Source organism: Ciconia boyciana, chromosome 8 (assembly GCF_034638445.1).
Source record: "Ciconia boyciana chromosome 8, ASM3463844v1, whole genome shotgun sequence".
In the NCBI taxonomy this organism is placed as follows: Eukaryota; Metazoa; Chordata; class Aves; order Ciconiiformes; family Ciconiidae; genus Ciconia; species Ciconia boyciana.
Window position 1 is genome coordinate 36212363 of NC_132941.1, and position 17416 is coordinate 36229778.

General features: G+C 38.2%; 1 protein-coding gene across 5 annotated transcripts in view; it reads left to right on the forward strand.

The window, feature by feature from the left end:
- The window catches only part of PARG (poly(ADP-ribose) glycohydrolase), a 74940-nt gene that overhangs the window by 23709 nt on the left and 33815 nt on the right, over window positions 1-17416 (forward strand). For all 5 annotated transcript variants that reach the window (XR_012043939.1, XM_072871220.1, XM_072871221.1 and 2 more), the window contains 2 exons: window positions 9046-9138; window positions 11313-11470. Coding sequence is in view for 4 of the 5 variants with exons in the window: in XM_072871220.1 (XP_072727321.1) it covers window positions 9046-9138; window positions 11313-11470 (251 nt within the window). In the remaining variant the exon portion in view is untranslated. The remainder of the gene's footprint in view (window positions 1-9045; window positions 9139-11312; window positions 11471-17416) is intronic.

Here is a 17416-nt window from a genome sequence, read left to right on the forward strand (position 1 = left end):
TGTGTGAACCTGATGAGGTTCAATGAGGCCAAGTGCAGGGTCCTGCACCCAGGTCAGGGCAACCCCTGGTATCAATACAGGCTGGGGGATGAAGGAATTTTGAGGGCAGCCTGGGAGAAGGAGAGAGAAGGACTTGGGGGTATTAGTGGACAAAAAGCTGGACATGAGCTGACAGTGTGCGCTCGTAGCCCAGAAGGTCAACTGTATCCTGGGCTGCATCAAAAGAAGTGTGGCCAGCAGGTCGAGGGAGGTGATTCTGCTCCTCTACTCTGCTCTGGTGAGGCCCCACCTGGAGTACTGCGTCCAGCTCTGGAGCCCTCAGCACAGGAAAGACATGGACCTGTTGGAGCAGGTCCAGAGGAAGGCCACAAAAATGGCCGGAGAGATGGAACACCTCTCCTGCGAGGACAGACTGAGAGAGTTGGGGTTGTTCAGCCTGGAGACAAGAAGGCTCTGGGGAGACCTTATTTCAGCCTTTCAGTACTTAAAGGGGGCTTATACAGAAGATGGGGACAAACTTTTTAGCAGGGCCTGTTGCAATAGGACAAAGGGTAATGGTCTTAAACTAAAAGAGGGTAGATTTAGACTACATATAAGGAAGAAATTTTTTACAATGAGGGTGGTGAAACACTGGCACAGGTTGCCCAGAGAGGTGGTAGATGCCCCATCCCTGGAAACATTCAGGGTCAGGTTGGATGGGGCTCTGAGCAACCTGATCTAGTTGAAGATGTCCCTGCTCATTGCAGAGGGGGGGGTTGGATTCGATGACCTGTAAAGGTCCCTTCCAACCCAAACTATTCTATGATTCTATGATTTTTTTTTTCTTCAAGTACTGTGTTTAGAGAGGTAAAAATTTTGAATGAACCTGGAAACATTGTTTTCACCCTTAGCTTGTGTCAGTCAAATGAAAGATACTTCCTCCCCCCCATTACAGCCCTGCTGTAGAAACAAGGTCATTGTCCTTTCCACTAGTTTGTACTTCCCAAGAGTAACTCAAAAGCATTTAGAAAGCAGTATTTGACTTTTATTCCCAGGACTCTGCCAGTGCTTTGGAAATGTTTGTAATGCTTCTACTCATGATAGAATCTCTCTGCAAGGACATGCAGGTAAAGTCTATTGATGGCCTGTAGAGAATCAGGGCTGAGGTTTCACTCACTGGTAGTGAAAATGATTGAGGTTAGTTTTCCAGTACCTTAGAAGTATAAACTGGGCTTCTAAAACCATTAAGAGGAGATGGAAATATAAATATACATTTTTCTTTCAGATTTTATTTAGAATGTTGAAAAGCTTTGAGAACAAAGCTGCCATTGTTAGGAATGATACACCTGAGAGATCATTCCAGGGTTCGATTGGCAGAAGACGTGAATGAGCCGGGGGGGGGGAGGGGGGGTTAAACAAAATTGAATTAACCTCTGCCTTGTAAGCTGTCTTCCTTTTTCCTTTTGCAGTGTCAGTTTGTGGTTTTGATAAATGTCAGAGGCATTCTTCTTCTCAAATAAGGCTTTTCTCTGCATAATCCAGTGTTATGTTTGTTCCCCCCGCCCCTTCCCTCCAAAGATTACTTTGTCCTTCCTCTGGTTTCTAATCAGACAAGTGCTCCAGAAATGGGATGGATTTGACAGCTAAGTGTGTTTCTTACTGAATTAGTTTTGTAAGGGAACTAAAGGAGGCAGATGAGAGTGTATTCTCTGCTGCAGTTTTGGAAGTTCAATAACTTAATGAAATGGGAACTAAAATCCCCACCCCCCAACCCCTGCTTTGCTTCTAGGTTTCAATCTTGTTTATATGTGTAATATTTTACATTATGACAAAGAGTCTGTTTTACATAGGCATGCAAGTTAGTGGGCTGCAGCCTCGTGTCTCTGTCTAGGTATCAGATACACTGATAGTTGTGGCACAATGTGTTTAAGCAGAATTCATCTACTCCCTGTCCAGAAGAAAAGGCTTTGTAGAGCGTATGACTTAGTGAAGCTTGGTTTTTTTGGGGGTGTATTAAGTTAATATATTAGTTTTCAAAGTCACCCATTAAGAACTTGTTGAGGCTTTTTTTGGTTTGTGTTTGTTTTTTTTTTCCCCAGCTGTTCCAAATAACAGATTGAGAGAGTCGGCTTTTAGGATTCTGTAATGTTTAAAAGCACTTATGACAAGGATTAGGGGAAGAAAGGGAGTACAGGTTGGCAGCATGAGGTTGGTTTACTTTCAGGTAAAAGACTTAAATGTCATGGACAGTGGCTTGGTTGTTCTGTTGGCACCGAGGAGCTCTAGTCGTGGATCTAGACTCCACCATGTTTAAGTGTTAGATAAGCAGCATACAAAAAGCATGTGACTTCTGTATGAGACAGGAGAACAAGTAAATAAGTACAGGCTGCTCTGGAAGGAAGAGAAAATGAAGACAACATTGCTTGGTGCAATAAAGGAGCAGCCACATGTTGTGATTGCTTAAGTATGCCCAAGCTTTTGTATAAGCGTTATCTCAAAGGAAAGTTTTAGCTGGAGGGGAATAGTGAGGGAGATAGCTCAAGATGCCTGGGAGGTTCTTCTGTGGAATACACTTTAAAAAAAAAAAAAAGTGGGAAATTGAAATTGTTAACATTATCCAAAAATGCACAAAACCCAAAAATGCACAAAAAACAATATCCAAAAATGCACCAATATCAATTGTGCAAGAGTACAATTGAACTCTTACATCTCATTTGACAGTGAAATGGGAGCCTTTGGAAGGGAGGTACAGTCTGTGCATTGAATGAAAAAAAGCAGCATTTTAAATGCTTATGGGTAGAACAAGACTGTTAAGTCTTAAAAAGAAATTAAGCCTTCAAACACAAGTTCCTATTGTCTTTGTTCCCCAAATATATTTTATTAGTTTTTTCAGTTTTTTGCTTTCCCTGTTATCCTCATCAAAATTGCAAAATTACAAAAGTTGATCAAATTTTTTTCAGGAGACCATTCCGAGTTGTCTTAGACTTTGTGGCATGTTCCACCTGCATATTCCTTGCATGTGTCACTGAGCAAATCTTTCTCTTTGTGAGAATGTGAATAGTATTGCTTTGTTCACGTCTGTCTTTTTTTCCTTTGAATTGCAGACTTGAAGGAGGTTTAATAATGATGTTATGTCTAGGTAGGCTATATATGTCCTTATATGCTACACCTCTATTTGCAACCAAGTTTTTCAGCTTGGAAGTATTCATCATATGGATCTTAATGGCCTGTAAAAATGTACAGAGATATGTTTTTATTTGAGACAAATTGAAGATAATGAAAACCAAAAAATTGAGATTTGAGAGAATGAACTTACTGTGAATAGAGTACATAGAAGTTACACAGTTTGTCTAATTAGTTAGGAGGCTATTACTACCTCTAACCATATGATAACTTACATTAAAATAATTAGGAAAGCTGTTACTGGAAAGACGGTTCCGTATAGTAACTGATGGTACAGAGTACTTACAAACACAAACTGAAACAAAGTAATTCTAGGAAAGTGCATGAGGTATTACCGCAGCTGTGAAGGAAAAAGTCAGAAGGTCAAAATCTATTAGAATTAGGAAATAAAAGACACACAGTCTGAAGGAAGCACTCTGGTTTTCCCCTTCATCCTTAGGAACGTGCTTCAGTTGGTCCTTGTCCTGCCACAAAAGTTAGTGTGAGGAAATAAAACCAAACAAATTGAAAACATTAAGCCATTGCTGTCTTAGCATGCTGGTTGCCTGTTGGCATGATGACTCTACCTTCCCATGTGATAGATAGAGCTGTCCAGATTCGTGTTCTGTATGTGCAGTTTGTTTGGTTTGATGAGCTGTCAGATTTAGATTTAAACTCTCTACCATCACTATCACCCCATGCTACCTCAGATCCTTCTTATTAGGACTGTCGGGTGTACTTGTTCATTACGTTTTGGAGGACTGGTTTATAGTGACAAGAGGCTATTAGTTATGGCGGCATTTTGTCAGGCCTCTCTGCTGCAGTATAAATGTTCATTTTGCAAAATTGCAATACAAGTTTGGCCAAGAGCTCTTACCTCTGCTACAGCTCACTGAACCATTTGCATCTTATGAATTGGAGCCCTAAGTCATGTTCATTTAATCAGTCACTCCAAATACTGATGAAATCGCCAAGTGATTTCTTTGGCAAAAGGCAAGTCATGCTTTGTAACTCTGATTCCATATACTTTTCCCTCAGGGTATAACCCCTGCTTTTATTTCATTCCTAAATAATTTTTTGCATGATTGGAGGAGTACAAATAAAGTCAACAATATATTTTTGTTTTTTCTTTCAAATCCTGAAGGAAGCTGCAAAGGACATGTATGCATAATAAGGAAAGGAGAAACTGATCAATTGTTTAAAAACAAAATTGCTAGGATACTTAATGTATTCCTTCATCAAAAATTGTTGACAACCATTTCGTATTTTAGAATTCCTTAAGTTATAAAACAAATATTTTTTTAACAATGGAAATCCAATCCTTTCTCTTAATCTTTGCATAGTTGTAGCCTTGGAAAAGATTGTACACAGTTAAAAGCACATTACTGAATCAATACAGATGCTCCGTAGTAGGAGACTTACTTCAAAGTGAGGTGCTTGTTGTAACAGCTTCATACTAACTAGAATATTACTGCTTTTTCAGTGAGAAGAGTTGTAACTGGTATCTGCCTTTGTAGCCCATTGACAAGGGTGTGACTGGTTCTGCTTCACCTACCACCCACCCTGTGCAACATCTAATAATGCATGACTTTTTGGTAGGCTGGTTCGACTTATTAATGCAGAGGAAGACTAACACCCCCCCAAGTTATTTTCCTGTAGTGTTAGCAAGCTGAAGGATCTCAGGAAATTATCAGATGAACATGGGAACTGGTGAAATATGGTGGGGGTATGTGTCTATTTGGGGAGATAGAATAACACATCCTTCTTTCAGCAGCAACAAATAAGTAGAATATGTAATGTGACTCTAAATATGCTGGATTTTATATCAGTACAAATATGTAATGTGACTCTAAATATGCTGGATTTTACATCAGTACAAGTCACTGCTTCCTGAAGAGTTTCCTTCTAAATAAATCTTCATTCAATTCTGTGACCAGGTATTTTCTGTACTGTTGCTAGGTTCTCCCAGGTTGGCATTTGCATTGTGGGATGTCTGTCAGATGTAGCTGTGGTGTCAGCATTCCACGTCCTGGAATCAGTTTACTTTCCATGATTGAGTGTTCTTTTTTTGCTGCTTTCAAAATCTGAAAAGACTGTCACAGATAACTCCAGGCTCTGTGTTGCACCGAGCGTAGCTGAGAATATGCAGTGACAGTGGCTGGTCTACAAAGCTGCAAATGTGGTGGCATGCTGGTTTAGTGGTCAAAAGAGGATGAGGGCCAAGCAGCCAGGGGTTTGCAGGTGTTCTTTTTCATAGAAACCTCACAGGAATGTTACCTGTACAGGAGGAGTCCATGGGCAGAAAGGGGGAGTTATGATTACATGGATGTGGCCATGACTCAAGTTACTTAGTTTTTTTAGAAACTTAAAGCAAGGAAGGATACATATTTCTGGCTTATTGCTATTGTTCAATAATGGGTTATAGCCTCAAGATATAAATGGGAAGCACAGGACTAAATAGTTCCCCAAGGAGTTATTTTTAGGGAGAAAGGTTTGTTTTGTTTTTTTGTTTAAAAAAAAAAACAAACAGAAGACAAAAAATAGCACCTGCAGTTGAACAACAGAGTTCTTAGATCACTCACTGCAGCAGCTATTTTGTGAAGTTATGAACTTCCGGGAAGAAACAAACTATGTTTGAGCTTGAAAACTATTGATGTGCTTCCCTGCAATATTTAGGAGACCTTTGCCTAAATAGGGGATTACTCAAAACAGGAATGCTTAGGCTGCTTGGTGGTTTGATTAGAGAATGATGCAGAGTTAGGAGTTTCTTGGCAAGCTCTGTGAACTTAGCACTCACAATGATCATCTTTTTAAAGTTATGGGGTCCTTTAAGTGACTTATCTTGTGAAAACATAGTAAGGTTTCTATGGCACCCAAAGCTTTTCGCAAAAAACCACCCCATCTTACTTGTCATTTACATGTAAGAATAATCTGTCTGAAGTCCAATGAGAACACTTTTGGGCATTAACAGCTCCAAATTTTGATGTTTTCCTTAGTGGAGGTCTAGTAAAAGTCATGCATAGGAATAATGTAGGAGGAGAATGTGTTCTGGTACATTAGGAAGGTAAGGAGAAGGAAAAGTAGAATTTCAGAGTTTAAGAAGTGAACTTTGTAGTTATGCATTTTATATCAGAGCTGAGCTGTGCAATTGCTGACCCTTCTTATGTTTGGGGAAGAAATTGTCTCATACTATTATTATATTGTTTTCAAAGGAGCATAAAGAAAAGGTTGAAGTCTTGACAGCTATGACAAAGTCCAGTGCCGTAATATGTCACCAGATAAGTGATACTGTATAGTTTGTGGCAGTCAGCAAAACATAGCAGCCACTATTTATATGTCAACTTTAAAAGAGAGGAAGTGTTACCCGAAGGGGACAGAATATCAGAATTTGACAGCCTGGTAGACATCTGAGGTTAAATGTCATCTTTTGAATAGATTTAACTTACATATTCATTTTAGGTATTGAGATCTGAAATTCCAGCCTTTAAATACTTGTTTTGTTACTTTATGGTACTTAAAAACATTGTGCCTAAGAACAGAGGAAAGTTTCCTGCTAGAGCAGATGATGTTAAAGGTTAGGTCATAATTTTCAATATCTGACTTATATGCACGTACATATTTAGACAGTATGGAGCCAATAACAGGAGAGAGATGTATGCATCTTGTTCATTTCTTAACTTTAGAAAAAAGAAGTTGACTTTCAGTAATAATTTGTATATTACTTGGATTCCTCCTCTATTATAATCAAATGATTTTCATGCTTCCTAGGCTCGCTGTTCTTTGTAAGTTCTTGTTTCAATTTAAAACTTTAAATTCAAACCTTGTTTGTATGTCTCCATGAGCAGCATACGTAATGCATAGAAAGTAACTGTGTTGGTATTGGGATTGTTCTATCTTCCTCCCTTCCATAGCATAAGTTGTTTGTCACTTGAGCATTTGTTTGTGGTTTGTTTGTTTTTTTTTTTAACTTTCTGGGTACTCTTATCCCTTTATATCACTTGGAATGAGAGGGAATAGAGCAGAGATACTTCTATAGTTATTTTAATGATCTTGAAGAACAGAAGCTGTTAGCCTTCAAACAATATTTTCAGCTTGGCGTTTATGGGGAACAGTATGCTTTGAATCAGAGGCATCATATTTTACTCTTCTCAAGAAAATTGCCAGTATCTTTTTCTACATTCTGAAGTCTGTGTGAAACTTTCCATTGAAGTGTGAATTACAAAGCTTTGATTATATGAGTAAAAAGATCACTTTCTGTGATTTCACAATTAGTCTTAAGTGTTGCAGAAACTGACGTTGATAATACCTTGATGCTGTTTCATCCATTCTGTCTGCTATTGGTTTTGTGTGAAATTGGTAGTAAATCCAATTATTTTCTAACAGTTTTACTTGAAAAATAAAATTCTATAGTTTTAAAGCCACAGTTTCAGAACTTTAATTATTTTAATCTAGAAACTGGTAGAAGGTAGTTGTCTCAAATACAGATTCCCTAGATGTAGGGGAAAAAGGGAGGCAGAAGGCTGAACAGTGACCTTCATCTTCCGTTCTCCAGCTGTAGTGCAAGTTGTGTGTTCTCTTCTCTTTGCTTTTTGCCTTAAACGCAGCATGCAAATCTAACAGCCAGTCACATCTGGTGCCTGGATCCCTAGATCAGGGGAAAAGCTGCAGCACTGCACAGGAAGATGGAGAATATAGTTTCCTCTCCTTGATCTTACTGCAGCCTGTTCATATGGCAGAATGTGAGAGCTTTGAGGATATGGCATGCTTTTGTGCTGCTGTGCATGTTGCAACTGCATTGCTTTATGCTGCTTTTCTCTTCACAACCTCCCATTCATGTGCCTATCCTAGCTTTTTCTTAGGAGAGCATTGCTCACTGTAAAGAACCTTTTGCACCTTTTAAAAATAGGTGTATGATACATGAATGGGGGTGTGGGGTGTGGGTGCATTCATCTAAACCCTGGGTATGTGATGCTGAGCTCTGAACTGGCAGTTGCAACTTAGAAGAGAGTACATTGTATCTTAGTATCTTAGAAGAGAATACATTGGCTTGATACACTTTGGCAGTGAGACAGTGTCAGAAAGGGAATTGAGAATAGGACAAGAAGGGTTTGATGTGACTTGGTCTTGAGCATAAAAGCTTTGAGAAGCCTTGTGAAACACTGGTGTACCCATTTTTTTTGAGTGTTGTCAATTCTGGTCTCTCCTTCTCAGGAAGAGTGTTGGAACAGGTAGAGAGGGGCAGCTAAAATAATCATAGGATCAGCTGTCTTACAGGAAGACACTGAAAAGATTGCAACTTCAGCATGTGGGACCAGGCAGGCTGCACCCTTTAACATGTGTAATCCAATGGCTATAGTTCTTGAGGGAACATGGTGGGGATGGACAGCAGAAGGTGCCCAGGCTTGCATGCTCTTCTTACATAGCATTTCCTGTTGCTGCTGCTGAGGACCACTGAGCTGACCCAGCAGTGTGTTTCATATATCCTTAACGGGAGAATGTCACACATACTTGTCTTGGACTGTGACCTGAATATGAAAGTTAAGTAAATTGTTCCAGTAGTGTTGTGGTTAGGTAGTGATTTTTATCAATTGAGAATTTGGTTCATTGCTTTGGAAAGAGTCAAATGGTAACTTATTCAAGGTTCCTTTTTAGGGCATTTGGTGACATGTTTTTGCAACTGTTGAGAGTTGTTTCTGTATTTCAATTAGTGGATTATTGCAAGGTAAGATGCAGTGAGGTGCTACAATGAAAAATGCTACAGATTTGCATGAAGCTAATAGGACCTATTTTTTTCTCTCATTTCTTTTGGATGGGTCCTGTTTTCACAAACTTTTCATACAATCATTATTTCTGAGGTAAAAAGCCTTTTTTTTTTTCTTCTTTTTTCCCCTTTCTTTTTAACAGGTTCTTGAAGATGCAGAGGCTCAACACTTGTTCCAGTCCATTCTTCCTGATATGGTCAAGCTGGCACTTTGTCTCCCTAGTATCTGCACCCAGGTAAGTAGACACAGCTAGCTAAGTGCTCTGTGGCAGACCACTTTTCTGCAAGCTGTAACTAATGGCTAAGGTCAAAACATCGGGATCATGTTATGTTCTTAATAAAAGCTATAGTTTTTGTGTTGAATGTAGCTGAGGCCTAGGGAGCAGAACGGACAATGCACATCTATAATGATATAATAGAATGTAAAAAAATATATCTCGCTGTCGTATTTTTAGCCTGAACTTCAGTAATACCTTCTGTTCTATATGCTTCTTGCTTTTCTTAAATGAAATGACCATGAAACCTTTCAGGTTTGAAAATCACACTTCTAAATGGAAATACTTGAATAATCTTAAAACATCTGATTTTGTTATTTTAGAAATTTTTTAATCCTAGAACTAGTATTTTCATAAAGCCTTCTTTTACTTGGGAGCATATTTTATTCTAGTTAGAGCATCACAATACTTACGCACATGCAAACCTTAACTAATTTTTTATTATTATTATGGGAATCAGTTCTGTAGGTAGTAAAGCTGATAAAACTGAATAGGACTGATCAAGTAAGTGAGGATGTATGATAGGTAACACATTAGCAGGGTAATGACTCTAATCTGTAAGCTCCTTTGTGACAGTTTTCTAAATTGATTTTGTTGGACAGGAGCAGGGAAAATCTCTCCCTACTTTGTTATGCTGTAGGGGTCCTACAGTAGATATATAATTTCAAACAATATGAATATTTCTTAGATTTTTTTACTAGTCACTTGATGGGAAAAGTTTTTGAGAATGCTGTAAGTTTCTGAACACAAAGTCAAGCACAAGACTTGCAAGTTCATGTATTAATGCCTTTTATAAAGATTAGGTACTGTTAGGCAGTGTAAATTGTGAAGAACTTTGTCAGACTCATTTTTTTTGTTAGATATAAAGCTAAATTTGTTCCAGTGTAACAGACTGTCCAAAGTATCCTATTTTTATAGGCTTGTAGAACTTACTAGAGAGAGCTTCTCAGGCTTTTTTCTTCCCTCTAGCTGTGTGACTTCAGCCATCATAATATAGCTTGTTAATTAAATAGCCAGGAGACAGAATGAGATTCAGTGAATGTGAATGTAGTAGTTATAAGAATGAAGGAAAACTTGTTTGTTTTGTGGAGTGAACAAGGCTGTGTATTCAAGAGTCTAAATTAGTAGCAATTTCTGTATTCACAACTAAAAGGATTAAAATATAGCTGCTCAGCTCTCCTGGAGCTAGGCTAATGATGATGGCTGAGAATATTGGAAGAAGAGGTGAAAACCGTGTTCTCTTTCTCCTGTCAAGTGGATTTATCGTAATTGTTACTGGACTCCTTAGTCAGAATGATTCCTGCCCCCCCCTCTTATCCCCCCCCCCCCCCCCCCGTATTATCACTTTTTAAAAAAAAAAAAAAAAAGCTGTGAATGTGATGAGCGAAAATTCCAAATCAGGAAGCTAAAGCCTGATAAAACGGAAGATGTATAACACTTCAGCGGTTTTTTTTGTTCCCCCAGCCCCTTTGTTTCTTTTTATATTAAAGAAACCCTGACTAGAGTAAAATAAACCTCCAAACTGAAGACCAAAGTTGAGCTGAGCTTTTTGTTCATTCCGATTATAAAAGAATGGATAATCATGCACTTTCTGCAAATATTATCAGTGTTATTTCTTCAAGTAGGATGCAAAAAAAATTCAAAGCAAGTCATAGAGTGATGATCTGTGGCATGACTTCCACATTTCTTTGTAAAGTATAAAGCATGGTTATTGTAGGTGAAAGCATTCCTTAAGGGTTCTTAACTACACAGCTATTGAAAGTGTGTTTTTTATATCAGTTTTTAAGATTGCCCAGGATTTGCAACACCCCATCTATTTTTTTTTTCCCCTCTCCATTCCCCATGGTTTTGTTTGATAAGTTGTGTTTTCTTGGTCTTTCTTTTTATTATTGATTAGAAATCTGCAGTTTGTCAAGCAAGCTTTTTCCGAATTGTCTTGAATAAACTGTTCTTGACTTTAATGGTGCTGCTGATTAAAGGGTTCACCAATGGCCTAAATTACTCTTGCTCTAATTTAACAAATGTAATTTTGTGCTCCTGTTTTTTCTTTTAAAAGGGGTAAACTAATTATTTTTCTCTCTCCTTCCCTCCCTTCTCCCCTGCCCCTCCCTCCCCCTCAATTTTTTTGTTGGTAGCCAATACCTCTACTGAAACAAAAGATGAATCACTCGATCACAATGTCACAGGAGCAGATTGCTAGTTTTCTAGCCAATGCTTTCTTCTGTACTTTTCCACGTCGCAATGCGAAGATGAAGTCTGAGTATTCTAGTTATCCAGACATTAACTTCAACAGGTATGGCACTCTGGAGTAAATGAAGCTGATAACCTTTCAATGAAAATATTGTTGTCATTTAGGGGAGAAACTCATTTTTTCTTTCATGTTTCTGTCACTAATTTCAGTAGTTTGCTTTCCGTCTCTTCTGTTTACCTCTAAGGGACAAGAAAACTATGCAACTATGCAAGAAAAGATCTTGTGCACAGAAAGATATGCTTAATATTCCAAATTTTTATTTTTCATGCATGCACATGCACAGACACGCTCTTGCTCTGGTATAATTAGGCTGATACAATTCCCTACCTCCTCATAAGCCATTTGTCTGCAAATGGTTTATTTCAGTTGTGCTTCAGGTGTTCTATATGTATTTAAATTAAAGGTCAGTGTTTCCCCAGCCATGTTTCTGTTTTCTCCTTTGTGTCAGCAGTGGTGATCTGCACATTAAGTCAGATCAATAGGACTTGATTCTTCAGCATTCATACAATCTCTTATCATTTTAAGGCAGTTGTAGAGCTGCATGTTAAAATAAACCTGTCCTTTTTGCTACAAGTTAGCCTAAAAAGGCTTCAAGACCACAGTAAGAATTTAATTAAAGATACTCTGATTTCTAAACAAACACTTATTCTTTTTTCCTCAATGCTAGCTTACAGACAGACTTGATTAGAAATTTTTCTTCACATCTTTTTTTTTTTTAAATATGCTTATTTCAGTTTTAAATGGGGGCAGAGGATGGAGATATTTCCTGCTGCAGAACATGGTTCACATGGACTTGTAGATTAGAAACGAGAGTCTGTCGTCTTCTGGGCACTTCCATACAAGTCTGTGTAGATCAACCTTAAGTTTATTAGGCTGGAGCTTGGATAGATTACTGATCTAGAGTTTTTCTTATTCCCTACAATTAACGTAGGTAGTGTACATGCTCTGAAAACCGAGATGAAATATAAACCTGTGATCCAGCACACTTGGGTACGTGTGTCATAAGAGCTATGTTAGACTAGAACTTCCCAGAATAAATTGTCAGGCATGCCGATGTGCTAATAATGGTTTTGGTGCTTGCTGTCTTTAAGGGCTAGCACAGGTTTCTCTACACTGTGTATTTCAGAAGAGAGACTAAGGTTACTGTCTCGGTGTTTATTCCAACAGCACAGTGGGTTACAGAAGAGAAGTGTGGATGGGCATTAATGTGCCATACAATTTAGCATATTTTTCCACCATAAGAACAAATATATGAAAAGTACCATCCACGCATTAAAAGTTATGTTCAGAGCAGTGAAAGAGGACAGTAAAGTTCTGTAAAAAGTTCTGTTTGTACCAGCTACACACTTCTAGCTGAATTTTATGTTTTTTTAAAGGACTTTAAGGCACCAGTTTTTGTTGTAACTTAAGCACGTTATAAATCAAGAAGTTAAATTCTTACCAACTACAGAATAAAATACTGTTAAGTCACTGGAGTAAATTAATATTCTCTTCTGTGAACATTGCACAGCAATGTAAAGTCACAGTAGTACAGTGTAATACTAGTGGTTAACTTGAGGCATAATATTTTGAACTACTTCTCAATAAAAAAGCCTTGGCATATTATTAGGTAAATAGTTTCCTGCTATAGACTCGAAGAATGATCAGTATAAAGTATTCGGGATTTTCTGCCCTATTCCAGTCAGTCCTCCTTTGTTTTCTGACTTTGCTTCCTAGTGCCAACTCATAGTAGGTTCCGACAATGTTATTTAAAAGGGGTAATGCAGCAGACAACCTTCAGACCTTCCTCTTGCATTATGGATGAGGTAATGCTCAGCTTTTAGTCACATGGGGTAGAAAGCCATTTTTATTCGTGTAAGTGCAAGAATATTGCTGCCAAACTACAGAAAAGAAGGGAAGCTGATGTCCTCTGGTTCTTGAGGATTAAAAGTGGCTCTTCCTCAGTGTTTGCCAATTTGTGATTTTTCTATAATTACAGTTTCTTTTTCAGTCCTTTTTTTACTTAACCATTTGTTGGACCAAAATTCCCCCCCCCCCCCATGTATTTTGCATTTGATAATGAGCAGATTAGTGAAGTAGGATACGAGGTGTGAAAGCCAGTGGATAAAATAAGAGGGAATGTGTCAGTGAGGGGGGGATTGTCATGATAAAAGCAAAAGGAGATTGAAGAGTGTGAGTGGTGGACAGAGTACTACAAGAATTTACAGTTTTCTATCATGCTACTGTATATAACCTGACTTAGTTGAAATCTAAAATGAGGGGGGAGAAGGAGGATGGATAGTATCCTATTTCTTTTTCCTCCTGTCAACCCCGTATTTTCTTGCCCTGAAAAGTTAGTTCTTTAGTAGCAAGGTGTCCTGGTTTCAGCTGAGATAGAGTTAATTTTCTTTATAGTGGCTGGTATGGGGCTATGTTTTGGATTTGTGCTGAAAACAGTGTTGATAACACAGAGATGTTTTAGTTATTGCTGCACTAGTCAAGGACTTTTCAGCTTCCCATACTCTGCCAGGTGCAGAAGAAGCTGGGAGGGGACACAGCCAGGATGGTTGATCCAAACTGCCCAAAGGGCTATTCCATACCATATGGCATCATGCTCGGTATATAAAGCTGGGGAAGAAGAAGGAAGGGGGGGACATTCAGAGTGATGGTGTTTGTCTTCCCAAGTAACCGTTACGCGTGATGGAGCCCTGCTTTCCTGGAGATGGCTGAACACCTGCCTGCCCATGGGAAGTAGTGAAGGAATTCCTTGTTTTGCTTTGCTTGCGTGCGCGGCTTTTGCTTTCCCTATTAAACTGTCTTTATCTCAACCCATGAGTTTTCTTGCTTTTGCTCTTCTGGTTCTCTCCCCCATCCCACCGGGGGGGAGTGAGCGAGAGGCTGCGTGGTGCTTAGTTGCCAGCTGGGGCTAAACCACAACAGTCCTTTTCATGGGCAGGCAGGTGTTCAGAGAATAAAATGTCATGTTTTCAGCTATTGTTTCAGACTTGTAAAGATGATAAGGTTTGGTCCATTGCAGTGTGTATTTTCAGCTTTTACAAAAAAGCCTTTCGTGAAGCTGGATATACTCAAAAGGCAGTAGGAAATGACTGAAGTTAGAAGTTAGAATGTTTTTGACTTCCCCCCGCCCCCGCTTATAACAATGTTTTGATTTAAAGGCTTTGGAGGCTGCTACTCTGCTCTGTCTGCTTAGAGGTGGGCATAACAGATTGTTCCACACAGCAGCCCTTTCTCCCCACGGTATTATGGTCTGAAGCTTTTTCCAGGCTTAGTTCTTTCCTCAGCATAATTCATCCGCTACATGACTGTGAATTAATTACTTTGTTCTTTGGGTACAAAAAAATAATCTGCCATGGTTCCCTAACGAAGCAAAATTACTGAGTGATTGCTAGCATTTGAGGGATTTTTTTCTTTAGCAAATGTGGTGTTCCTCGATTCCACTATGCATGCCCTTTCTACATCCATACAAAAGGCTTCCACCCCTCCCCTCAACTTGTTGAGACTGAAAAAATAAAATTTGTGCCTTAAGTTAGAAACACAACTGTATAAGCTGTTTCTTTCTTGTGTTTTCAGTTTTTACACAGCAGTCATTTATCAATTCACTTTATGCGGACTTAAACATTAGTACCTTTTTATACACTATAAAACAGTTACGGTTTCTACATTTAAATGCTGTCATGTTCCCTCTTCCCTCCCAGTTGTCTTCCTGCTTTAGGTTTTTCTGTGGTATTAATTAGCATATTGTGACTTCCACCCCTACTCCCCCCAAGGTACAAATCTGTTTGACAAAACAACAGACAGTCAGTGCAAGATCCTGAGAATTTACTTCTTTTTTTCCTGTTTTTTCCCCTTTCTTTCCCCCCCCCCCCCCCTTCTTCCTCTGTTAAGCATTTTCTGGTGCACCAGTGCTTGGCACTGTTACTACAGTGATGATGGCAAGTTGTTTGAATGCTGGTGCGTGTGCTAATAACTGCAACTGATTGGAAGGAACACCACTGTATGTGCTAGTATTAACATGTCATCTATGCTTTACCTCTCCTCTCATGCCTGTTGGTCTTGCCAGATGAGAGGGGGGAAAAAAGTGAGCATTCCTTTTTTGACAGTGAAGCACTTAGTTTAATAGTATGTTGTGACACTGTCTGTTTTGATTGTTCGTCATGCTACAGACAGTCACCTGTGTGTAATGAAATACTCAGTAATTTAATTGAATTCTTCCCTTTTGTACTTGGCAAGGATGGGCCTATTATGATTAAGTCATTAATAACATAATTCATTTCAAGTGTAGTTAAAAAAATGGAATTAGTAGTTTAACTTTGAGAGCTTTAATATTTATGACTTCTCGTAGATAGAATGACATCCATTCAGTGGCCAAACATTAGGTCATACTAAATAGCATAAAATACTGCTTCCATTCAAAATATCAAGCTAAATTTAAAGAGTTCAGTTTTTCTTTTAAAAAATACTTTTATAATATATTAAGATGGAAATAGATTGGGCAACTTTATGCAAAAATATCCCATCACAAAAGAAAGAAATAATTTGCCATTTATTCCTTTTACTGATAAATTTTCCATGGAATTTGCATGCTGGTTGAATGTAGAGCATGAATTGCATTGACTCTTCTGAGATCTCTACAATTGTGACATTGGTTGCACAGTTTAGTTTCTTATGGTGATGCTCATAATCTTCTTTGTGAATAGTTTGTGGTTTAACGTAGCACTTTCATAAAAATGTATTCCTCTCGAAATATATTAAAGATGAGACTGAACTGTGTGTTCTTGCATTTATTTTTGATAAGATGCTGAAATGGATACCATCCACTGTCACACAAGACTTTGCGCTGTGGAGGTTTTTCTTCCCCCCGCCATTGACCAAGTTATCAGACCTGTGTCTTAACCCTATAGAATTTGGTAATTTGGGAAACTACCTAGTTTGATTATATGTAAAAGCAAAGTATAAGGAAAAAAATTTCTGCAATCTTGAGTCAGTGTTCTGGATGACTGAAAAGGAGACAGGTTTGTCAAGGACCCAGTTTGCTTTTGCTGTGTCTTTGACCTGCTACAGATCTGTTCTTAGCTGTTGTGTCAAGTTACAATAATCCCTCTGTTTTCCTTTTTCAAAAAACTACTGTAGTTAAACTGGAGATAATATGCATGTGTAATAGCTCCCATCAAAGCAATTGAGGTTGAATTCATAATTCAAGGTAGTATCTCTAATGACATAAGCCTGGTGGATCTTTTGGCACGTATATTAGTGGATGCTCTGGTCTGAAACTGCCGGTATTCCTCTAGGACTGAATTTCTTCATCTTTATCAAACAAACCTTTAAAGTAATTTCAAGTGATTGGAAATGAGGGGGAAAAACCCACTAGTTAAGATATATATGTCTTTTATGGAATATATAATATATGAAAGGAAATGGGCAAACTGTATAGTACATTTATGCAGGAGAATTGAAATCTAATTTACCAGTAATGCAATTGTCTCTTCATAAACAACATCAATTTTGCAACACTAACAAGTGTTCTCTGGGGAATAAATTATCTAGCGACTTTGAGAGAACTTGATTTGGACTGAGATGCATTGTTCCTCTGAAAAGTGGTTCTAAGTTTTTTTTTTTTTTTTTTCTGAGTTTACAGACACTGATCCTACAAAACTGATTCTGTTATGCCTGCCCTAGGTATATGTTCTAAGTAGCCTTGGATGGAATACTTTAGAGTATAATTTTCTGAAAAATTGAAAATCAACATTTGTGTATGGTAAATGATGAAATACTCTTTAAATAGACAACTTTAAAAGGACGCTATTCTTAACAAGTCTGGTGTAATTACCTTGCTTTGGTGATTAAAACAGTACTCAATATTTTTTTGTTAGCTTAGTAAATATAGTAATTTAGTCCAGAACTTAGTTGTACCATGCTGTGGGATGTCTTTTGGTTTAGATCCTCAGGGTAAAACATTTACCCTGCTATTCGTTGGTGATGAGTACTTGG